Source organism: Canis aureus, chromosome 18 (assembly GCF_053574225.1).
Source record: "Canis aureus isolate CA01 chromosome 18, VMU_Caureus_v.1.0, whole genome shotgun sequence".
In the NCBI taxonomy this organism is placed as follows: domain Eukaryota; kingdom Metazoa; phylum Chordata; class Mammalia; order Carnivora; family Canidae; genus Canis; species Canis aureus.
In genome coordinates, this window is record NC_135628.1 from 37,262,218 (window position 1) to 37,285,141 (window position 22,924).

Below are 22,924 nucleotides of genomic sequence, written 5' to 3' on the forward strand. Positions count from 1 at the left end.
TATGTACAGCTCTTATTAAATACATTGATGATAATAATAGCTTCAGCTCTATCTTAGCATCTTACAGGTACCCTATGTATATATGATGCTCTCAAAGATGAGTCAGAAAGCAAAAGGATTTCAGAGCAGTAGGCAACTATAATTATCTGTCTGGATGAATGGTAAGGCACTTATTTGCATTATGGTTCCCATTCACCAAAAGAAAGAAAGGCATTCTTCCTCACTTGCTCATGTTGGCTGAGAGCATAAGGAGCACTCAAAATGTTAAAAATACATATTAAAAATATATTATCAACAGTCCACTAAATATTGCATTGTATTATTGTGTTGTATTATATATAGTGTTAAATGTAGATTAACAGTTTTTATAAGTATGTTCATACACTAACTTATACAAATGTATTGAGAGAGAGATATATATGTGTATGTGTATACATATATACACTCTAAATGATCACTAATCTACTTTCTGTCCTGTAGATTTTCCTATCATATACTTTTACAAAAATGTATTCATATAATATATGGACTTTTATGATTGGCTTTTTTCAATTAGCATGCTTTCAAGGTTCATTCAAGTTACAGTATGTACCAGTATTTATTCCTTTTCACAGCCCAATAATATTTTATTATATGGATATAATACATTTTGTTTACTCATTCATCCACTGAGGAGCAGTTGGATGGTTTCCACCTTTTGACTATTTTGAATAATGCTGCCATAGACATTTGCATGCAAGTTTTTTTGTGGACACAGGTCTTCATTTCTCTTGATATACCTTGGAGTAGAATTGCTGGGCCACCTGGTAACTCTGCTTAATCATTCGAGGAACTGCTAGACTGCCCCAAAGTGGCTGCATCATTTTATATTCTTACCAGCAATGTATGAAGGTTTCTACTTTTTCACATCCTTGCCTGGATTTTAACTTTAAGCAATATTGCTTTGCTTAGAATGGTGAAACAGGAGAGGAGGGCAATACCCTGATGACCTGTCAGAAGCCATGCCAGCTCTGGACTGCATACTCTCCAATTTCCATAATCTGAGAAAAAATAAACCTTTATCTCATTTAATCCACTGCTCTTCTGGGTCTCTGTTAATGAGAGCCTAACACAATTCCTAATTCATGTGGTTCAATTAACACATCTTGAACCTTGGAACCCCTTGAAAAAATCATTAAGTTGAATATGTAATTTTTCTGTGGAAAAGTTTTGTCATCCTGTTACATTCTGGAAAAGGTACATTACTGCATATCTTCCTTAATCTCAGATTCCATCATTCAATAACTATTCTCTTAGAAGTTGTTTCAGGTTCTCAACAGGTTTCAGGTTCTGTGAGTGCTTTGTAAAATTGAAACAACTGGATATCCAGAAACAAATGGAAGTTTATGGATGGAATAATTTTTTAAATGGAAAGGAAAAGCCTTCATTGTGGTGATGCAGAATGGGCATAAGTTTTATTATTTCCTTCCTGAATATCCTAATGTTATGAAAAAAAAAAAAACCTTGATAAAAAGTCATTTAAAAAAAAAAGTCATTTAAAGATTTATCTTAACCTCTCTGGGAGCCCAAGGAATTTCAGTGCCATTTGGATCAGAGAGAGCTTGTATCACATACCTGTTCACTTTCAGACATTGTCTTCAAAGCCACTTTCAGCATCCATGATTGATTGCTTGACTCGTGGCCCAAGTTTTCACCTCGGCATTTAGAAAAGTAAAAGGAAACCTGAGTAATTAGTTACATAAATCAGTTTTCTCATTCACTTCCCCCAGTACTTGTATTTCAATTATCTGCATTTTGAGGCGATATTGTGAACATACCATCAACCTGCCATTCTACTGGCTCTCTTGTAACAAATTTAAGTATTTTCCACAAAGCCAGCCTTTGATAAATAGGGTTCCTAATACATTTTCATGTAACTAGTAAATCAACACTAGTGGAAAGGAGAACATTACAGAGTCAGGAGATTTTGTGATCTGTTTCTCAGTGTTTCGAACAACTGATTGATACATTCACCCAACATTCATGGAGTACCTACTATGTTAGAAATAGTACTTCATTCTGTTAAAAAAATAATTTTTCTTTTTAACTCCCGATAGTATGTTTTTACACATTATTTAGTGGTTCTTGGAAGCAAGTATTTTAAAACAAAATAGTTGTCTTTCTTTTGCAAAGAAGCCCTTGTTGCTCATTTTAAAGAGTTTTGTATTTTTCTTTTTTCCTTCTTATAAAGAGCAAAAATAACTTGGCTTGGCATGTATTGTTAACAGGTTACCTTGAATGCTTTTTATAAAACCCAAATATATAGGAGCAATGTTGTCTCTTCCAAAGTTTCTCTTGAATCTCAGCTTTTCAACAACTTGCTATTTTGTAGATCATATTAATTCATTGTTTATTTGTAAACATTTATGAAGGACTTGATGTTTGCTTAGCTTTATATTTTGTGCCATGCTAGGCCAGGCTCAAATACATCTATGACAAACAAAATCCCCAAAGAATATATCCAGACAATAATGTCAACTTTTAAGGTTATGTAAATTTCTGGAGCTGTACCATCTTACAAACTTTCTTTTAAAATGTCAACAACACCTATACTTTATTCATCTTGGCTAGGCACCTTTCTATCTTGAGATTATGCTAAACCTCTCATGGTTTAGACAACCCTGGATTCAAACCCTTGCCCAATATCCTATTAGCTAAATGACTTAAAGGCGCTCTAGGGAGTGTCTTATCTGCAAAATAAGAATAACTTTATCTACAGCAGTAGGTTACAGTAACAACTAAATGTAAAGTATATAGCATATGCCTGGCACATAGCAAACAGCCCATTCATGTTTGCTGTGGATTTCAGATTTGTTTGCATCATTACTCAATAACCATCTTTCATTCCACTCTGTTAAATTGTTCCAACCAGGGCAGCCCAGGTGGCTCAGCGGTTTGGCGCCGCCTTCAGCCCAGGGCATGATCCCACAGTCCTGGGATCGAGTCCAACGTCAGGCTCCCTACATGGAGCCTGCTTTTCCCTCTGCCTGTGTCTCTGCCTCTCTCTCTCTGTGTCTCTCATGAATAAATAAATAAATACAATCTTTAAAAAAAATTGTTTCAACCAGTGACTATTCTATGAACTTACTTATAATTAGGGATTGAGCCATAGCACATTGGGACTGCTTTTTAGCATAGATGATTTTAGAAGCACCTATTCCAACACCTTCTCTTTGTGTAATCACCTCAAGGTACTCTAAGAGCAAGAGTTTGGTGGTTTTTTTTTTTTTTCGGTAAGGCAAAATCACTACAACCGTCAATAACTTAAGATTAAAAGATATATGATTGTATGGGAATAAAACACACACACAGAGTTGTGTTTTCCCCACACATCCTTTCTCCTTGAAGTTCAAAGTTGACTTCCAGATGACAGGCCCCTGTAACTTTTCTCAGCATTGAAGTCATGAAGTCTCCAGTCTCCTGAAGCCGCACAAATCCTAACGCGCAGGCAAGCAGGACGCTCAGCGCTCCGCACTCAGCACGGAGGGACCCGTGGGGCTTTCGCCGCGGCTCCCACCTGTCGGCCAGGTCATTGTGACGCACGCGCTCTGGCCACGTGGAACACCTGCGGGAGAGCAGGGGCGGGGTCACCCTGGGCGGCGGGTCGGAGCGGGGGCTGCCCCAGGAGATGGGGGCCGAGGAGGGTCCCCAGGGAGGACAGACAGAGCGAGGCTCCCTCCCCCCATCCCAGACCTGCCCCCCCAAAGGTGAGGCCTTCGCGCCCTCGCTCCTCCGGGAGCCGGGGTCCTGCGGGAGGGGTCCCCGCCCCGGGCGTCTCCGAGGATGCGGGGGGCGGGGGCGGCGTCTGCGGGGAGGCGAGGCCGCCCGCTCCCCCCGGCCGCGGCGCTGCGCTGCGGCGCGCACGGGCTCCGCGGGCTCCTATTCCGGCGGGCGGCGGGCGCCGCAGGAAGGGCCGGTGCCTGCGCTCCCCCGCCCCTTCCCTCGCCTTCTGCTGACGCTGACGTCGGAGGAGGGAGCCGGAGGGACGCTCCGACCGCGGCCGGGAGGCTCCTGGGGGCCGGGGCTCCGAGGTACCTGCCCTCCGGGGGCCGGGGCGGGGGCGCGCCGGGCGGGCTGCAGGCTGCAGCGGGAGACGCCGGGCGGTCGGGGCGCCGGCCTGAGGCCGCCGGGGGACAGGCGGGTCCCTTCCCCTCCCCCGCCGCCCCCCGCGGGCCTGGGCAGGTCTGGAGGATGCGCGCGCCCTGGGAGCGCGGCGGCCCGGGGGAGCGGGGGGCGTTCGGCGCCGGCCGCAGCTCCAGCCCCCGCGCCCGCGCCCGCGGCAGCCCCAGCCGCGCCTCGCCTCGCCCTCCCAGCCGCTCCGGCCGGCCCCGGGGCCCCGGGGCCCCTTCTGGGCAGGGACTGGTGTGTGTCCGGGGCTGACTTGTGGACAAGTTCACCTGCCGCGGCGCCTGGCGGCTGCTGTTTCTCGCCGCCCCATGGCCCATCTCTGGCGGAGGTGGCAGGGAGCAGATGGGTGCCTCTCTGTAACTCCCGGAGCCGGGAGGCCCGAGCTTGGTCTCCCGCAGGCGAGGTGCTCAGCAGCCTTGGACCCCACTGGGGCAGGAGCCCCTCAACGTCAGGTCGCTGCAAACCCGGCTCGTTTCCTTAGGGCGCTACAGACTCCGCCTTTCCTGCCTTCGGGCTATTGCAGCTCCTGCTTCCTCTAGAAGCGGTCATATCCTGTTATTATGTCTGCCTTTGCCCAGAGGCCCCCTCCCCTTCCATTAACCTCCTCACTCTCCTCACTGTCTTTTTTTTTTTTTTAAACTTGGATTGTCCCCAAGGCCCCTCATCTTCTCTTTGGGGGTCTCAGAAGTACTGTGCCCTTTTGCTGGGAAAAGGCATTAACTACCTGGTTGGGGAGATTTACAGTTTAGAAAGAGAATCAGGTTCTTTTCTGTTTACATAGCTTAAAAAAAAAAGAAAAAAATCAGCGTGAGAAAAGGTGCCGGGTAGCAGCCTTAGAAACTGAGATCTGGTAACTTCATAAAAATTATGAGGGCCTGGAAAATATATCACCAGCTGGATTGAGAATGATATTGAATGTAGGAAGAAAGGCACATAAGGCATTGGCCATTAAGGTCCTATAAATTATGACTCATTGCAAACATGTTCATGTCCAAACATTACAGTAAAAAGGCTCTCCAGAAAAATCTCAAATTGGTTTCTGTGGACCTTTAATTTAGATTTTCTGAGATCTGAACTGTTGGGGTTAGGGAGTGAAATAGGAAATACTTACTGGTTTGAGATCGATGCTCCAGACTCAGTTTCTTACCTTCTATTTAAATCACATACACGGCCTAAAAATACTTTTAAGTGGGTTTTCAAACCAGTTTCTTTTTAGGTTTCAGTCTTTATTTTTGAAATGTCTTGCATAAAGAATATCAGAGGGGCCAAATCAGTTTATGATTAATAGTTCAAACATCACGGTTTGCTTTTAGACTACTATGTATATATTTAATTACTGGAGATGTGGCTTTCTAGATGTACTATTTCGCATTATATAGGTAGATAATTCTATTATTAACAACAGTTAAGCAACCTGAGGTTTAAAACACTGTGGATACTCCACCCATAGATCATGAAATGGTAAAGGCACTGGGTGGTAAATGCCTAGACAGTTTATTTCATAGCTGTGTTTCCTCCACTTGGTACATTTGAGTATCTGACTGATTTCCCTGAGCATCTTTATTGTCATGCATTTCTCTCCATGTCAACTTTATGACAAATACAGACAATTTTGTTACTTGAAGGGAAATCTTCAAGATTGCTGCACTTTCAATGTATTTGACTAAACAGTACTTTTTTTTTTTTTAAAAGGTGCAGGCAGTTTTATTAGAGGCAAGAGAAGTGTGGTAACTGTGAAATCACATGGCAGGGTCAACCTGTGTTGGGGTGAAATTTAGGGTTACAGAAACCTTATATAATAGAAAGTGGGAAAGTTGATAGGCGACAAGGGTCAGAAAGAACTGTTCCTTTTTATTGGTTGAGTTCCACAGTTAGAAGCCTGATGGTAGATGGCAACATTTAGGATCAGTGCACTGGTCACGGATGTCCTTTTTATTCCATCTGTATTATTAGATTTACGGGAACCATAGTCAAAGATACTATCTGCATGTTTTTGTTCATGAGGCATTATAGATCACTAATTAATTAACCTTATCTCCATCCTCACCCCCATCTAGAATCTGCCTTAGCAAAGTTTTGAATTTCAAGAATAATATGAGAAAATATTTTTTCCCTAAGCTGTCACATTTTGTACCACAATCATCCCTAGTATCATGGAGGACGTGCAGAGGACATGTAAGCTTTGAATCCCAAAAAGAACAGGATTGGAACCCTACCTGCAGCACATAAATAGCCATGTGACTTTGAGCAAGTAACTTATGCTCTCTATGTTAGCATTTTCTTATCTATAGAGTAAGACCATACACCTTGTTGAATTGTAGTCAGAATTAGAAATAATATATTTAAATGTTTTGTACAGTAAATAGGACTTCAGTAATAGTAAATTATTCTTTTACATGCTAAACATATGTACTGTCCGCATCTGAAAAGGATGCTACTGCTTTTCCCCCTGGGATAGGAAATGTGTTCCAATTTGGTTTTGAGTAGTTCAAGTGTTTTGTAGCAATACTAAGAGCTTGGGCTTTCTGGAATACTCCCTGAGGCTGGGAGATTCAATCTCTCATCCTGGAACAAAGCAAAGCTAATTTGTTCCAGTGGGGATAGATCTTCCAACCCCCTGCCACTCAAATGTGATCCATAGACCAGCAACATTGGCTTCCCCTGGGAGCTTGTTAGACATAGATATCTCAACTTGCCCCGCCCCTTCATCCCCAGCCCTCTGAATTCAAATCTGCATTTTAACAAGATCTGCAAGTGATTCATGTGTATATTAAACCTTGAGAAGCATTGTTGTAACCTGGTATTTATCAAACTTTTGTGTCTAATAGAATCATTTGGGAACTTGTTAAATTGGACTTCCAGCCTGGCTTCTCTCATCTGCTGTTAATACCTCAGGTAGCGGGATCCCTGGGTGGCGCAGCGGTTTGGCGCCTGCCTTTGGCCCAGGGCGCGATCCTGGAGACCCAGGATCGAATCCCACATCAGGCTCCCGGTGCATGGAGCCTGCTTCTCCCTCTGCCTGTGTCTCTGCCTCTCTCTCTCTCTCTCTGTGACTATCATAAATAAAAAAAAAAAAAAAAAAAAAAAAAAAAAATTAAAAAAAAAAAAAAAATACCTCAGGTAGCTCTGATGTCACCACTTTGACAAACACTGCACTAAATTATCCAGCATAGTGCTCTAAGATGGGACTCTGCCCAGTTCTTTTTTTTTTTTTTTAATTTTTATTTATTTATGATAGTCACAGAAAGAGAGAGAGAGAGAGAGAGAGAGAGAGGCAGAGACACAGGCAGAGGGAGAAGCAGGCTCCATGCACTGGGAGTCGGATGTGGGATTCGATCCCGGGTCTCCAGGATCGCGCCCTGGGCCAAAGGCAGGCGCCAAACCACTGCGCCACTCAGGGATCCCTCTGCCCACTTCTTTAACAAAACATTTTGGCAAACATGAGCTTTTTTAAATATTAAATCCCCTTTGAAGTAAGTAGGTATTATAATCCCTGTTTATAAGAAAATTAAGACTATAGGCATGATTTACCCCAGATAATGCATATAGTATTATTGTCTTGAACCTCTGTAAATGCTAGTTAACCATGTTTTCACTATTCCAGCAACTAAATTAATTGTATTGTGTGTGTGTGTGTGTGTGTGTGTGTGTATGCATAAATGATTTCAGATACTAATGAATCTCTCCAGGACAGGGATAACTATACATAATAGGATATTTTATAATGCTTTTAAAACAAAGCCTTCCTTCTATATCACTGAAGGTCATTTACTTAGGGTAGCTGATTTTGAGCTTCATCTCAAAAGGATGATGTCAACTTGGCATTATTGTCAGGATAAGCATAATGTACATGAAGTGTACATCTTAGTGTCTGACAGGTGGTAGTTCCTCAACTAATAGCAACTGCTTATCCTCGTATAAACCTAGTGAGACAATGAGTTCATGAAAAGCTGAGAAGATGGCATTGCTCATGATGAGAAGTATTTCCTCCTAAGTCAGATGACATCATTCACCAGGCCTTTGACCACAGCAGAGGAGTAGGGTCACTATTCAGTACTCAGCAAAGCATTTGTTGTACGTATGCTATATGTTAGGCACCGTTCTAGTGCTGGGAATCCCAGGACAAGACCTACATCCTGGCCTGCTCTGGAGGAGCCTACAGCGTAGTAAGAGAGAGAGAAAGAGAAGAAAGAATCTGCTGACAGTTACATTTCAGTGAAAGCAAGGAGGGGATGAAACCCAGGGCCAAGACACCCCACCTGGATGACAGAGTGAGGAAGAGTGCAAACAGAAAACCTGAGAAGACTCATGAAGGGGGTGGCCCCTGAGTTAAGGATTAGAAGACCAATAAGAATTTGGCAGATTGAAAAAGGCTTGGGAATAGAGAGAGTCCCCAACATAGTATACAGTTTATAAAGAAAATACTGGCAAATAGCCCTCATATCTGGAGCCCACCGTACATGTGTGTCCTTGTTAGCTGAGTGACCTTGGGCAAGTTTGATTATATGTGAGTTGAGATTATTAAATGTATTCATCAGGGTAAGTGCAAGACTGGTTTCAGTTATGTATTGGATAGTCGTGGAGGTGGTGGAAGTATTAGAAAACAGAGACTGATATAAACAGACTGATATTAAAGTTATCAGAATTAGAGAAAAAAAGGCTAATTTTAGAATACATTTAACAGAAAATATGTAGAATTAGAAGAAGATGACTAAAAAGGATAACTGAATGCAATTCAGTCCTGTGAGGTGGGAAGCATGAGGTACATGTGTTCAGGAATGGATCACTGACCATGTAGGTAATGGTATATTGTTAACCCTAAGAGTCTAGATTCTGGAACAGAAAGACCTGTTCTAAAGGAGAGAGTATTTGTACATGGAGAACTAAGATCATAGCGGCCACTTCCCCAGAGCATACATTAAATTCTATTCTATTACTTGCCACCATCACGATCTTTCACACCCACGTCTTTGTTCCCAGAATAGGGCATGGACACCAGCGTCTGAAACTTAATGGTCCTTGGGAGAAATACAGCCTTCTCTGCATGTGTCTGGAGAAGTGTATCCTAAGCCAGATACTGAGGAGATAATTGTAATAAATGGTGCTGCCTCTCCTTTCTGGTGCTAACCCTGATAACCATCATCAAAGTTTTGTTGTACACAAGAACCGTTTTTGGCAACGGTTTTAGGACTAACGCAGCACCTGAGCCTGTGACCAGGAGAAATTCTTTTTTAAAAACAATTTTGTAGAAACAATTTATAGAAATGGGGCCCATTATCTTATCTCTTTCATTCAGGAGTAGAGTGGAGTGGTTAAAAACAGGAACTCAGGAGTCAAAAGCAGACCTAAGTTTACCAGTTATTGACTTTGGGCAAATTATTTTACCTTTCTCAGCTTTTTAAAAAAAACTTAAATTCAATTTGCGAACATATAGTATAACACCCAGTGCTCATTCCATCAAGTGCTCTCCTTATGCCTATCACCCAGTTACCCCATCCCCCCCACCGACTCTTCCGCAACCCTTTGTTTGTTTCCCAGAGTTAGGAGTCCCTTATGGTTTTTCTCCCTCTCTAATTTTTCCCACTCAGTTCCCCTCTTTCCCTTATACTCCCTTTCACATTTCTTATATTCCACATATGAGTGAAACCATATGATGATTGTCCTTCTTCGATTGACTTTTTTTCACTCAGCATAATACCATCCTCTCAGCTTTTTTTCTCATTTGCAAAATGGGGTGGTATCCCCTTCATGGTGGCTGTGTCCACATATGAGATAATGGTGTTAAGTGCTTCACACATGTAAAGTGCTCAGTGAATGGAAGCACACAATTACGGCCCTTTGTCCAGTACATATTTACCAAAGGCCTGCTGTGTTTCAGGGACTGTGCTTGACGTAAGGAGGCAAAGATGAACCAGTTAGGGTTCCTGCTCCCAAGGGACTTGCAGTGTAGTGCAGGAGATGTAGATGTAATTAGCTCAGTGCAGAAGAGCACTGGGAGTGCAGGGTACTGCCAGCAGGGGGCAGGTAAGGACTGTAGTTAAGGATAGGAGTGGGAGATCCCTGGGTATGGAACGGTGGGTATTCAAGTAGGAAAGCCTTCACTGAGGGGGTGACATTTGAGGAGAGAAGCTTAAAGTCAGCTCTAAATTGGCCAATTGGATAAAGGGGGGAGAGCATTTCAAGGGAAGGAAATTTCACAGAGCCTTGGCATAGTGTATTCAGGGAAGCTCTAGCCTTCTGAAATGTCCGGAAAATAGTTCTGTGTGGAGTATAGTGAAATTTTGAATTTTCATTTGATGTTTTTTGCCAAGTAGTTTGGAATTTCTTTAGTGGGAAGAGAATGCAATTAAAGCATTTAGAGTGAGAGGGCAGCATGATTAGAACTGCATATTATAGTAATAGTTCAGACCATAATATGAAAGATTGGAGTGGGCAAATATAGGCATAGTTTTGCCTCTGAAGGCCTAGACTCAGTCCTGGCTGTCAACATAGAAAAGAGAAGATGTAACTAATAGCTTTTTAGGAGGTAGAATGGAGAGAATTTGGAGACTGGCTATAAAAGATGAGAAGTCAAATCTCCAGTTTGGACCATTTGGTGGATTTTGTGCTGGCAATTAACATAGGAACCACAGGAAAAAAAAATAGAATGATTTGGGGATGTAGATGGAGAGATATAGGTTCAGTTTTAGATGCGCTGAAGTACCTGTGGGACATCCAGGTGAAGATTACAATGGGGAGATGGGATTTAAACACTTCTTTAGAACACCATGTCCATATTTCCATCTCCCTACTGCTGTCTCTGGAGAGCTGTTTAATTTTGGATGTCATTAGCACACAGCTGTTGGTTGAAGTCACAAAGTGGATTAAATCACCTAAAGAGGCAGGTGAAGTACAGTAGAAGACAACCAAGGTCGGAACCTTGTAGGTCACTGAGATGTGGGCACAGAGAAAGAGGAGCTACCAAAGAAATTAGAAGAGATTCAGAAGTGTAAAGTGTTTGCTGAACAGTTAAGGAAGGGGAGCTTGGTCAAAGGTCAAGTGAGATGAGGACTTAAGTTAGATTCATAGTGAAAAACTTTCTCTGGCATGGTGGAGAAGGGAACTGTATGGGCTGAAAAGACCTCAGTGAAGAGAAGGAAGAGATGGTAACTGGAGGAGGAAAGAGTTTAAAGAACTTGGGCTGAGGGCAGAAAGGGAGGTTAATTAACTTGAAGAGAGGAGATAATAGTTGGGCGGGTACAGCAATTACTGCTGGTTGTTGACTGTTGCCGGAATGTCTCTGTATGGCCTCTCTAGCATGGCCCATCAGGATTCCATGAAGTATTCCTAGAGAAAGTGCTCCAGCAAGCACTCTAAAAGCTGCAGATTGCATACAAAAGTTGTCATACAAGCCATTTAGCTTCCATATTGTTTTCTGGAACTCTCTAGTCAACAATGCTAGCTGATTCTGTCTTCCGCCATCCCAGCAGGATGAGAAGGGGAAAGGGGGTGAGACCTCTCCCTTCCAGACAAAGAGAAAGGAACAGCAGTAGTTATAGTCATGGTGCTGGATAGTTCCAAAGAAGTGAGCAGTGGTGCACGAAGAGTGGAAGCTATGAGAGAGGGTGCCTAGCACAATGCCAAGAGCCATGATTCCCTATAGTAAATGAGGAGGGGGACTGGTCATCATCACCCTGGAGAGTTTTCTTCTACCTGTTGCTTCCTGAAGGCCAGGATTAATGTCCTTGTATCTAATGCTCTTTCTTCAGCGTTGCCATAGGCAGCATGGGCATCATTGTGAAGTAGGTAAACTTTGCATTGGTGCCAAACCACTCCCTCCTTTCTGCTTCCTGCTTTTCTCTTCCCTGCTGCACTCCTGACTTGGACCTGCACCCCTTTGGACTACTTCCTGGTTATTCTCCCTGCCCTACCAGGTATATGCCCATGTCCCTATCTTTCCTGACCCATCAAAAAAACAAAACAAAACAAACAAACAAACAAAAAAACAGTCTTGTGCCTTATTTACTCTGGGTGTTGCTGCTATTTAATCCTATAAGCTTCTTCTGTAAGAGAGTAGAGAGAGTCTGGAAAAGAGATCTTTGACTAGTTCTCAAATAATACCAATTAGATGACCCAGTGTAGGTAAGGGTAGCTCTGTCAGTTGGGGTACATGAAGATATAGAACTTTCTGTTTGCTTCCCTTTGCTGCTTGACTTTTATTTTAAAGTCCCCTTCTTGCTTCTCCCTCCCCTGCCTAGGCAGCCTTCATCCCTTGCTCTTAAGCCAGCCCAAACTCACACATGAGTTAGTAGCTACAACTTTACCAAGGAAAGTCCTTGACTACAAGCCATTTCCAGAGAAAGGAGCTGTGGTTGTTTATCTGTGCATAGTATAGACATTTTTAAACTACCTATTGGTGTGTGTGTGTGTATTTCAGTTATTTAAGACTAATGAAACAGGCTTACTCCGTGTCTTGGGATGTTTTCTGGGTCTCAGTTCTTTGCCCTGTGAAAAGAGGAGATTTGACTGAATGATTTATAAATTCTCTCTTACCTCTGAGTGAATCAGTGAAGGCGTAAGAAATTACTTGATAATCTCTATAATTGCTTCAACTTATGAATTTAATATTAAAGAACCTTGTAAACAGCGTCTCCCTGATTATTCTGATTGCTGAAATTATGCTTATGTGTAATTTCATACATTCACATACTTCTATCATACCTGTAATATTATTAACCATTCATATATTTCTATATATTTGTATATGAATTGTATATAGTATATTTCATTTGCAAATATGTACATATACTTTATAGGTGTGTATATATATATATAAATATACATAGAGAGACAATTTTATCTTTTCACTTTTAGTGATTTTTTTTTTTGATGGTCTTATAGTAGTTTATTATCTTCTTATTTCCACGAATCTGATTTGAAACTATTAGTACAGGGACTCGTGGGTGGCTCAACAGTTAAGTGCCTGCTTTCAGCTCAGGCGTGATCCTGGAGTCCCGGGATCGAGTCCTACATCGGGCTCCCTACATGGAGCCTGCCACTCCCTCTGCCTATGTCTCTGCCTCTCTCTCTCTCTGTGTCTCTCATGAATAAATAAATAAAATCTTTAAAAAAAACAAAACTATTTGCATTTTGCACATAGATTTGGACTTTTTTAAAGCAACTTATAAGGAAAATGTGGATGCAGTCATTATGTAGGTCATTTAAAAAAAACTATACACAGTATGTCTGTGAATATATCTATATATACATATATACAGTCTTTGTATATATATATGTACATATATGGAATTTTATATTGTAATGACATTTCTGACAGAATAATTATCAGAGATTCTAGGGAGAAAGAACTATTTAAAGTTCTATCTGTAGAATATTGGTGACCTGAGTTATAAAATTAATTTCTAGCTCTTTATTGATTTGCTTAATGCTTTAGACTAAGGCTGTATGTGAAAAGGAAATGGCAGCCATATAAGTCATTTAAAACATACTACAGGCATATTTAAAAAACTGAAAGGGAATACGTGAAATTAGATAATATATTTTATTTAACCCAATATGTGCAAAATATTATAACAAGATAAAAAATCAATATATAAATAGAAAAATATAATGTATAAATATGTATTTATATATAATATAGTTATATAAATGTGAATATGTACAAATACATTGATATAAAACATCTTTTTATAAATATAAAATATAAATCTAAAATGATTTATAGCCTATAAATCTAAGATTTATCAATGAGATGTTTTACTTTTGGGGGGGTCTACTGAGTATTAAAAATCCAGTGGACACCAAAAGCATATCTAAATTCAGACTAGCCATATTTTAAGTTTTCAGCAGCCAAAAATGGCCAGTGACTATTGTATTTGGACAGCATGATATTAGATGATAAAGTTAACTGTTTCATATTTTTCTTCTATAAAAAAATTGTTAAATTGGTAAGAGTCTTCCAATTATAAAGTCCATTTTTGAAGTATAATTTAAGGAAAACATGTATTCCTATCATTTAATAATGTTCTATAATGGCAGTTGAAGGGTGTGTAATATTTCTTTAAAGAAGTTGATTAGGACTTTTGTCCTCACCCTTTGAAATTAAGCTTTTAGAGAAAAAGCCACCATAAATACTAGAGATTAAAACCCATTGCTAAATTTGAACTGACATTTGGAAGTAATGTAAACCAATCTAAATAAATCAAAGGTGAATATAATTTATAAGCAAGGTTTTGTTTAAAAAAATCTTTTCTTTAGCAAAGACACCATATTTATTCTTTATCTGTTCCCAGTCTTTTTTTTTTTTTAAGATTTTATTTATTTATTCATGAAAGACACACACACACACACAGAGGCAGAGACACAGGCAGAGGGAGAAGCAGGCTCCATGCAGGGAGCCTGATGTGGAACTCGATCCCGGATCTCCAGGATCACGCCCTGGGCCACAGGCGGTGCTAAACCACTGAGCCACCCAGGCTGCCCTGTTCCCAGTCTTTTAATCCATTTTATGTTATTTGCTCTTGTGGATTTTTTTGAGGTTTTTTGTTTTTAAATGCCAGCTTCTTTGTTATTGCTGCTATGATTTTCATTGTAGCACAAAATTCACCATCAATTGTCCTTTGCAAGCAAGGCTGTAAGGGAAAGAAGGCAAGACCTAGCCCATGCCCCTTCTGAGCCATTTGAGTTTTTTGTTCTTTGTTTTTTGTGGGGAGATCATATTTTTCACTAATATTAATGGTGAGATTGATAACCTTTTAGAGAATATCTTGACTTTTTTTTCCCAGTTTCTTAGAATATGAAATGCTATGTTGGATATTTTCCTTTGAGAAACAGTCTCTTGAGACAGAGACTGAAGGGAGCACCAGGTTGCTAATTGGAGATTAGTGTTTCAATCCCAGCTTCCTTTATTGAGAACTTGAGTTTTAACCTGCTCTCTTGGACAACTTTTTAGAACCCCAGTTTCCTCATTTTTAAAAAGGAAGATGTGTTCATTATTTTAGGGCTTTCTCATAGATAAATGTCTCTAAAATGAATTAAAATCAGCTTTATGGTCTTTGTGACCAAAAGCATCCTAGATGTCAGCTAGCCCGGTTTACTGTCTCACAGGCAAGCAAAGTGAGGCCAGACGGGTGAAGTGACATGGAGGAGGCACAAATTTGTTATATGATCATGGGTTTACTGGCTTTTATTTTATATTGGGAGATAAGTTATGTTGACATTTGAAGTATTTACTTTAGGAATGATTTTTAGTATATCTAGGGAAGCATTAAGGCTAGTTAATACCTGTATGTAGTACCTGAGCTGTTCTGAAATGTGAATGAAATGATCATTTAAAAATATCCTAAGACTCCTGGGATGCCTGGGTGGCTCAGTGGTTGAGCCTCTGCCTTCAGCTCAGGGCTTGATCCCAGAGTCCTGGGAACGAGTACCCCAGTGGGCTCCCCAAGGGGAGGCTGCTTCTCCCTCTGCCTATGTCTGTGCCTCTCTCTGTGTGTCTCTCATGAATAAATAAATATTAAAAAAATCTTATGACCCCAATTCATTAACAGAAAATGCAAACTTTAACAATTTGTACATATAAGTTTTTTTAAGATTATTTTTTTAAGATTTTATTTATTTATTCATGAGAAATATAGAGAAAGAGAGAGAAAGAGAGGCAGAGAGACAAGCAGAGGGAGAAGCAGGCTCCATGCAGGGAGCCCGACGTGGGACTCGGTCCCGGGTCTCCAGGGTCATGCCCTGGGCTGAAGCCGGCACTAAGCCGCTGAGCCACCCGGGCTGCCCTACATATAAGGTTTAAACAAAAATTCACTCATCCTTTAGTTGCCTTGAGTAAGATTAGAATTCTGTTTTGCTTTTATAAGATTTGCTGACTTAAAAAATTTAAGCATTATTGGGTTTTACTTGTACTTGTTAATTTATGAAATATCAAAAATCATTTGCAGGGAAGCCCCGGTGGCCCAGCGGTTTAGAGCCGCCTGCAGCCCAGGGTGTGATCCTGGAGACCCGGGATCAAGTCCCACGTCGGGCTTCTTGGCACAGAGCCTGCTTCTCCCTCTGCCTGTGTCTCTGCCTCTTTCTCTCTCTCTCTCCCCCTCTTTCTCTGTGTGTCTCTCTATGAATAAACAAAATCTTAAAAAAAAATCATTTGAAGGAAAAGAAATCACTTGCAGGAGATACAAACTCAAATAGAGATAGAATCCATATAAAGGTACATGGAATACTCAAGTAATCATAACTTGAACAAAACTGAATAGAAGAGTTTGTGATATCTGATAAAGAAGAAAAACACTCATAAAAGCTAGTCAAAATCACATTACTGTATTTTTTTTTTCATTAAACTACACCCAAAGTGGGGCTCAAACTCACAATCTTGAGATCAAGAGTTGCATGCTTTACCAACTGAGTCAGCCAGGTGCCCCAAAATGATATTCCTTTAATTAATATTTAGCTTTTGAAATGATGGAAGACTACTTCAACTTCCCACCATCTATAGCAATTTTTCAACTGTGATTTGAAGAACCAGTTTTTTTTAAATACATAATTACATGTGGAGAAATTGTTTTTCTCTGTTTCTGCTAAAACTGTTTTAACATTTATACTTAAAACACACTTCCTTCTCTTCATGGGAAATTATAAAAATCATTATTGACATAAGAGAAAATGACCAAAGATAAACCACCGGGAAAAAAGATGAAAAATAACTTGGAGCAAAAGACATGTACAAACATTAAATTATTTTTTAACTCATTACCTAGAACCTCTGACAGATTTGTGTTTCTTCTGTTCATTAGGCAAGCCATCAGGAGCCTGCATTGAAGCCCTGGCTCTGAAGCTACTTGGCTTTGTTCTCTGAGACCCATTAGTCACCTCCCTGGATCACAGGTCCCCATGTTATTTAATTTATTCTATTCTTGATTTATTTAATTATCTATTTGTTTTATATTTTATTGAAGTGTAATTGATGTAGAGTGTTATAATATTTTCAGGTGTATAACATAGTGATTTGACAATTATAAATGTTATGCAAGAAAAAGGGGCTTTAAATTTGTTTCTCAACTTCCTTTTGGCTCTAAATTATATGACTTACTTAGTTTTAAGACTGCACCAGAAAAATAAACCCAAAGACAAAACAAGATATCAAATACTGGTAATATTTCTAGATGAAGTTAATCTCTGAAAGAAAAATGGAAAGATGAAACTGGCAGAAAATTATGTACTTGAGATTGTATAGTTGGAAGCTAAATTCAGGAGGCATGCTACAGGATTCCAGCATTTGTTATAGGTAGTCAAAGATGAACTCTGCAGCAAAGACAGGACATAGAAGGTGCTCACTAAATGTGAAATAAACAGCATTGAGTGTCCACCCTCCTGTGGCTATAGAATATATCTAAATGCTGAAGGAGACAGGGATGGCCTTGGAGATTGGTCCCTGTGTCTCCTCAGTCACATCTTTTCTTTCTGTAAGTTCTAGGACTGCACAACTGCTTATGATTGCTTGCATACACATGCCATGCAATTCTGCTATGCAAGATTATGTTCATTGCTTTCTCTCTGGAATAGACAGACCAACCACCCCTGCCCTTCCCCTTCACTGCCCTCATTCTTACCCTTCACCTGGCCAGCCTTTATTAATTCTTAGAAACTCAGCCCAGAGGCCATGTAAGAAGCCAGCTCTTTATCCTCTCCTCTCTTTTCTTGAACCTGGGCACCTTCCTCTGTCATGGCACTCGTTCTAAATCACAGGCAACACCCGGCATTCCCTGACTTCAGATTCTCCTTGATTATACTCAAATAGCCCCAAAAGTCTGTAGCATGTAGTGATGTGTTTTTACTAAGGCTTAATTTTAAATAATTATTCTGTATTTCATCAGATGTAAGAAACCATTGCTCACAAGACCTTTTACCATTTTATGTTCTGTGAAGGAAGGAAAGTAACTGCCAGACAATAAACAAGGGTATAATTGTAGGACACATCCCAGCTTCAGGAATGTTTGGGATATGAACAGATTTGCACTTGTTCAGTGATGTGTGGTGTCATCAAGCTGGTGTTTGGGAATGAGTGATTTTACTCTGGAATGATGCAAATGTACCACTTTGCACCCACATCACTTGAAAAGTGTGTTTCTTATGGGGGAAAATGGCCCACTTCCCAAAGAAAGCTAAATGCTGGTATGTACAGCAGTGCTGAAGAGCTCTAAGATAGTGACAATTTTTAGTCAGAAAATAGGGAATTTTGAGTAAGTTAGAAAAATGACAAATTTGGCAGTGTCTCAGATCTGCAATTCTAGAGAATCCACCATATGCTCAGTGCAGATACAGGGGACAGGGATTCTGGATTCAGTTTCAGCTTGTACTCCATCTAATAGAAAAACTATTCACTGATAGAAAAATCTGCTAAAGTTGGAAAGGTAATTAATTTTAGACATAAAACTGCACAAGATACACAACAGACTTAGAAAATGTGATTCAAGAGAAAGTTTATTGAAACATATTTGTGGATTGAGAGTACTGATACAGTAAAATGTAACTATCTTACCTTTACTCTGAGTAAGGGTTGGCTCAAGAATTTTAGACTCTTTGCATAATTCAAATGTAATTGGAGGTACCATCAGCTAACTCCATAAGCTCATAGAAAAGAGTTCTGGGCCAGAACAAATGTTCAGTGCAGCTGAAGCCAGCCTATGTGGAATGAAAATACTTCCCCATGTTATATTTCTAAGGAAGAGAATCTAAGTCTCAGGGTTTAAGGCATCTGAGGACAGATCAGCTCCTCTTCTTTGCAGCAATACATCAAACTTTGTTTGAACCAGGCTTGCTATAGCATTCTGGGAACCTTGGAGTACTTGGGGGAAAACTTTAGCCTGTGTGTTGACCATCCAGTGTGTTCTAAATGGCTTTTTAGTGGCTATAGGAAATAAAAAAGTTATAGTCTGTCCACATGGGTGAATAAAATTAAAGATAAAGCACAGCAAGCTGTAAGAAAAGCAAAGAGGAAAAATAAGCATAATTATTTCACAGAACCCCAGTACAATGAACGAAGTATCCCTCTTCTCCCAGTTCTCCCTACAAGGCAGAATGGCCTGTCAGCCACATGGGCATGGCTGAGAACAACGGTGGTCTTAATGCCTGGCCTTGGTGCATGAGGTCAGTGTACTATGTCCCCTTCCAGGGGCAACCCAGCAAACTCTAGGAGGATTAGGTTGGTAGTCTCAGTGTCACCTGAGAGGGTGCTGGCCTCAGCAGCAGCTCCATCTCTCAGCAGACATCTTTCCCTGTTAGTACTTGTCTTTGACAAGCCACTCTTCACTAACCAGTCCCCTCACTCTCAGGATTGTTACATCAGAATTAGGAATTTCTTTTTGCCTTTTTTTAAAAAATAAGTTCCATGGTCAACATGGGGCTTGAACTCATAACCCCAAAATCAAGAGTCACATGCTCTACCAACTGAGCCAGCCAGGTGCTCCAGAAACTTGCTTTCTGTTGATCTATTAACTCTTGAGTCCCTACTTCTTTGAGAAGGTTTTAATTCTTACTGGTTCATCTGCTTTGTCTTCCTTAGAGAGACAAAATTTAGTGAAACAAAGACATTCATGTGGTTAAGTCATGCTGAATTTAACAGTATTGGTTCTTTTTTTCTTTTTTTTTTCATGTCATGGCAAGTCCATAAGCAGCTTGATGCTTGCTCTTCTTTGCTTATCTTCCAAAGTAATGTGGTCACAGACAGAACTTTAGGAAGTCTTCTCTGTGCTATTAAAATGCTTGAGACATGATAGCATTCATCTTGGGCTTCTTTCATAAGTGTCTTGTGGCAGAAATGGAGATACAGCCTCCTTTGCAGAATCACGAACTTTTAGCTAATCATAGACTTTATTGTATTTTATAGGGGAAATGACTCTTCTAACAGCAGATTTTACAAATTTGAGGATTCACAAAGGTCTTTTTTATATGTCCCTTGCAAATATTAAGAATCTCTTGGATATGAAAATTATGTCTGTCTTTTCTGCCTAACCTGCATTGTTCACTATTGTAGCCATTAACCACATGTGGCCATTGACACTTAATGTGGCTAGTCTCAATTGAGATGTACTATAACATACACACCAGATTTCAGACTTGGTGCAAAAACATGAATACAAAATACATCATTATTAATTTTTTATTACATATTGAAATAATATTTTAGATATATTGAGTTAAAATATGTTATTTAAAAATTTTTTTACTACTCTTACATTTTTAACATTGCTATTTAATCATTTAAAATTACGTATGTAACTCATAGTGTATTTCTGTTGGACAGAGCTGATTTAGACTATACGTTACTTGAGGCTAGACAGTGCTTGGTGTGTATTAACTGGACACTCAGTGCATGCTCAGTGCAACCAAACCGATGAACTAAAATGAGTGAATGGATGGGAATTATAATGATTTTTTTAAAGTAGCGATTTTGACACTATGAATTTAGAAAGTGGTAGAGCGAGAGAAGATGGATTTTTAAGGAAATCTTAAAAGGTTTGTTGTCTCTGTTGTATGGAGTTGGAGATTTGAGTCCTGACTGCAGCTGCTTTCTTATGAGATATTCAGATATGCCCTGTAGAGTTGACCTGATTTTGCCAACAGTGATTCCTTTGCTATAGTAGTCTATTATAATCCAGCAGTTTAAGATCCATCTCCAGAAAGGATTTTTCATATGCCATTTAGCTGTGGTATTCTGACTTCATGTGTTTCAGAATCACTTGCAAAGCCTGTTACAAATGCAGATTCTCAGACCCAAAGCCAGATATTTTTGATCATTAGGTAAAGGAATGGGGCCCAGGAATCTGCCTGTTGACGGTCCAGAAGATTCCAGAATAAATGACCTGTAAATACCTTGAAGAGCACTGGCACCATAATCTACAAATAGCTTAGAAGTTCAAGTAGAAAGAGCATTTGCTCAGTGATTTTTATTATCTATTACTACATTACAAAGAACTTAAATTGTTATATACTTTGATAATAAAAAATTAATTTAAGGGGATCCCTGGGTGGCGCAGCGGTTTGGCGCCTGCCTTTGGCCCAGGGCGCGATCCTGGAGACCCGGGATCGAATTCCACGTCGGGCTTCCGGTGCGTGGAGCCTGCTTCTCCCTCTGCCTGTGTCTCTGCCTCTTTCTCTCTCACTGTGTGCCTATCATAAATAAATAAAAAATTAAAAAAAAAATTAAAAAAATTAATTTAAAAAGTTGCAGCAAAGGAAACAAAATGAAAAAGTATTTGTAATGGGAGAAAGTATTTGCAAACTATAGATAAAAGGTTAATATTCACAATGTATAAAGCACTCCTACCCTACAGTGTAATAACAACTACAAAATTGCCCAACTGAAAAAAATAGGCAAAGGACTTGAATGAACATTTCTCCAAAGAAGATATGGATAGTAAGCATGTGAAAAGATGCTCAACATCACTAGTTATCAGGGAAATGCAAATTAAAACCACAGTGAAATATCACTGCACATTCATTAGGATGGCTGCTATCAAAAAAAAAAAATAAAAGAAAGGTAACAAGTATTGGGAAGAAGGTGGAGAAATTGAAGCCTTTGGAACACTGTTGACGGGACTTTAAAATGGTGCAGTCACTGTGGAAAAAGTAAGGAGGTTCCTCAAAAAATCAAAAATAGAACCACTTTATGATCTAGCAATCCTACTTCTGGGTACATACATAATGAAAAAAAAGAAACCTGGATCTCAAAAGATATTTGTACACCCAATGTTCATTGCAACATTATTCATAGCCAGGATGTGGGAGCAAGCTAAATGTCCACCAGTGGCTAGATGAAGAAAATATGCTTTATATATACAATGGAATATTATTCCACCTTCAAAAAGAAGGAAAAGCTGTCATAGGTTACAGAACCTTGACAATATTATGCTAAGTAAAATAAACCAATCACAATAAAGACAAATACTGCATAATTCCACTTATATGAAGTATCTAAGATAGTCAAACTGGTAGAAACAGTAAGAATGGTGGTTGCCAGTGGGGGAGGGGTGGAGGAAATGAGTCGTTGGAGGGATACAGAGTTTCAGCAAGATGAAAAAGTTCTGGAGATCTGTTATATAACAATGTGCATATCGTTAAGAGTTCTGTACCTTATACTTAAAACTTTTAAAGGATATATTCATGTGGTTTTTACCACAATTAAAAATTATTTAAAAAATATCAACTTTCCTAGGAGGTCATAGTGAAATTGGACTCACGGAAAGAGTATACTAATTGTGTTTGCTTGAAGAATGTCTTTTCATGAGAAATTTTATTGGAAGCTTTGAGCTAAATAAACATGTACTTGCAGGGAAGCAGCTGTGTGGGTGTTGAGAAGGCTAGAAGTTGGTGGCCTCTCTATGATTTACTGAGTAGAGGGCAAGGCTTACTCATCATGAATGTCATTCCCAAAGCAACTTGTCCACAAACTTGGAAGTCCTCCAGGAGGCATAGAGATGCTTATGACTGGATGCCATCATTTCAGAGGCATCCAGACACTCCAGGAAAATGTCTTCCTTTCTCACGTCCCCATACCTGAAACCCAGAATTTTAGCACTTTCATTTAGTTCCCTTAAAACATTTTAAAAATCTTTTTAACATTTTTTAAATGTTAAAAATTAAAACTTAAAAACATTTCAAATCATTTTAGAGGCACTTTCTGGTATAGAAGAAGAACAACTAGATTGATTTTATGGAGTAGCCAGAAGCATTCATTTACTGAGCATTCACATTGGCA

At 39.9% G+C, this 22,924-nt stretch overlaps 2 protein-coding genes across 27 annotated transcripts in view; one reads left to right on the forward strand and one right to left on the reverse strand.

Annotated features, from left to right (window-relative positions):
• The window catches only part of NXPH1 (neurexophilin 1), a 433,080-nt gene extending 428,439 nt beyond the window's left edge, over positions 1–4,641 (reverse strand). Inside the window, exons 1-3 of the mRNA XM_077856780.1 lie at positions 4,437–4,641; positions 3,128–3,604; positions 1,615–1,722 (exon numbers count right to left, since the gene is read on the reverse strand). The gene's annotated coding sequence lies outside the window, so the exon portion shown is untranslated. The remainder of the gene's footprint in view (positions 1–1,614; positions 1,723–3,127; positions 3,605–4,436) is intronic.
• ICA1 (islet cell autoantigen 1) overlaps positions 3,591–22,924 on the forward strand; it is a 141,826-nt gene continuing 122,492 nt past the window's right edge. For 6 of the 26 annotated variants that reach the window (XM_077856758.1, XM_077856771.1, XM_077856761.1 and 3 more), the window contains exons 1-2: positions 3,591–3,746; positions 16,962–17,052. Coding sequence is in view for 7 of the 26 variants with exons in the window: in XM_077856757.1 (XP_077712883.1) it covers positions 3,668–3,746 (79 nt within the window). In the remaining 19 variants the exon portion in view is untranslated. Of the gene's footprint in view, positions 3,747–3,934; positions 4,071–12,059; positions 12,081–16,961; positions 17,053–22,924 lie in introns of those variants that run through there. The other 20 variants (XR_013356852.1, XR_013356853.1, XM_077856757.1 and 17 more) reach the window with 12 other exon arrangements.